Below are 2,500 nucleotides of genomic sequence, written 5' to 3'. Positions count from 1 at the left end.
GACAAAAGTGTGTGTGTGCATGACATGACATGACATTGCCCTGTGCGTCATCTTTAACGTTATGACATCGCATGTCCTAGTATGTCCACAGCAGAGGCACACAGAGACGTCTCACCGGATGCCAGTGTCTTCGGGGATATTGATGATGTGCAGCTGCTTCTGATGGCTGGCTGGAAGGTAGCAGGACTTCACAGATGATGAGTTGATCACGTGATCTTGGCTTGATGACTTGACCACCTCCATGGGAATGTTCTCAATGGGGCTCAAGGTGCAGTTTGGACCTGAGGCTGGAGAGGCCAAGCACAACATGGAGGATGGACCATTTTTATCTGGTCATTTAGAAAAGATAATACTGATACAAATATTACCACTACTACTACTACTACTACTAATACCACTACTACTACTACACGACTGCTTTGTGCTGTTACACAACTCTGTGGGTAGACATGTGGAATGTATGCGGCTGTCTAGCATATACTGTATGATCGAGTCTTACCAGGACTTTGGGTGAAACTGAATGTTGTTGGGTTCTGCACTTCTGTAAAGGATGTTACGCCACCAAACTTATCACTGGCCCACTTCAAGAGCTCCTCTGTTTCCAGGGGAAAGTGTTCTAGTACTGATGTCGACTGTAATGCAGGTGGTTGAATGGTCACCGTCTCTGGGACCTGAGGGGGGGAATAAGACGACATCAGTCATCAAGTCACACTCCACACCAACTGACCTCCACTCACACTCCACACCAACTGACCTCGAGTCACACTCCACACCAACTGACCTGCATATCAGCTCTGGACACAGACTGACCATCACAGCTGACCAGCGCAGCACTTCCTCAAAGTGTCACTGCTTAGGCTTTCTAGTGAGTCTCTGGTCATTTCTGCTATTCACGGCTCTGCGGTTCTTTCTAAACGTGCCGCTTTCAACGACTAACGACCCTTCCCGACGTCTCTTGAGTGCGCCATGTGTTTGTGCCCTCCTTTTGGTGCTGTTGAATCAAGCGAGTCAGTTGCTTTTTTAAGCTCTTTATCTCATGTTTGCAAAGTGTGTCTGACTGACCCCCATCCTTAACTCCCCAAACCCAGTGTGCTGCCAGAAGCGTTTGAACAGAAATGTTTATTATGGTCTGGTGTCCGCGGGCCCCCTGCTCAACCCCGCTGGAGCCCTGGTGCCTACTTCACTTCCTGAGAGAGGGCTGGAAATGGGACCTTTTCAACTCTGTGCGTCAATGGAAGGGAGACTGGAATTTGGCTCCAAATCCACATAAATACATACAGTACAGTACGGTCACTAACACACACATACACACACACACACACACACTTAGACACACAGTCCTTAGATAAATCTCTAGACACCTTGTTGTATTATGGTAAGTTCGGCAGAGATGGAATGGGAGTACTGATCCAACAGGCAGCAGCACTGATGACAAGTGAGATGTATATATAGAGATCTGGAGTCAAATCCAAAAGGCATCACTGATGACACGTGAGATATATATATATAGAGATCTGGAGTCAAATCCAAAAGGCATCACTGATGACACGTGAGATATATATATATAGAGATCTGGAGTCAAATCCAAAAGGCATCACTGATGACAAGTGAGATATATATATATAGAGAGATCTGGAGTCAAATCCAAAAGGCATCACTGATGACAAGTGAGATGTATATATAGAGATCTGGAGTCAAATCCAACAGGCAGCAGCACTGATGACAAGTGAGATGTATATATAGAGATCTGGAGTCAAATCCAAAAGGCATCACTGATGACACGTGAGATATATATATATAGAGAGATCTGGAGTCAAATCTAACAGGCATCACTGATGACAAGTGTATAGATCTGGTGTCAAATCCAACAGGCATCACTGATGACAAGTGAGATATATATATATAGAGATCTGGAGTCAAATCCAAAAGGCATCACCGATGACACGTGAGATATATATATAGAGAGAGATCTGGAGTCAAATCTAACAGGCATCACTGATGACAACTGAGATGTGTCTATGGAGATCTGGTGTCAAATCCAACAGGCATCACCACGGATGACAAGTGAGATATATCTATAGAGATCTGGTGTCAAATCCAACAGACAGCACCACTGATGACAAGTTAGATATATCTATAGAGATCTGGTGTCAAATCCAACAGGCAGCACCACTGATGACAAGTGAGATATATCTATAGAGATTTGGTGTCAAATCCAACAGGCATCACTGATGACAAGTGAGATGTATCTGTGGAGATCTGGTGTCAAATCCAACAGGCAGCACCACTGATGACAAGTTAGATATATCTATAGAGATCTGGTGTCAAATCCAACAGGCAGCACCACTGATGACAAGTGAGATATATCTATAGAGATTTGGTGTCAAATCCAACAGGCATCACTGATGACAAGTGAGATGTATCTGTGGAGATCTGGTGTCAAATCCAACAGGCATCACTGATGACAAGTGAGATATATCTATGGAGATCTGGTGTCAAA

At 44.5% G+C, this 2,500-nt stretch overlaps 1 protein-coding gene across 3 annotated transcripts in view; it reads right to left on the bottom strand.

The window, feature by feature from the left end:
• eng (endoglin) overlaps window positions 1–2,500 on the bottom strand; it is a 65,431-nt gene that overhangs the window by 11,272 nt on the left and 51,659 nt on the right. For all 3 annotated transcript variants that reach the window (XM_042060636.1, XM_042060638.1, XM_042060637.1), the window contains 2 exons: window positions 500–671; window positions 116–287 (listed from right to left, as the gene is read on the bottom strand). In XM_042060636.1, the coding sequence (XP_041916570.1) occupies window positions 116–287; window positions 500–671 (344 nt within the window). The remainder of the gene's footprint in view (window positions 1–115; window positions 288–499; window positions 672–2,500) is intronic.

This window comes from Alosa sapidissima, chromosome 13 (genome assembly GCF_018492685.1).
Source record: "Alosa sapidissima isolate fAloSap1 chromosome 13, fAloSap1.pri, whole genome shotgun sequence".
Taxonomy (NCBI): Eukaryota; Metazoa; Chordata; class Actinopteri; order Clupeiformes; family Clupeidae; genus Alosa; species Alosa sapidissima.
This window is presented reverse-complemented; position numbering and strand designations above follow the sequence as displayed.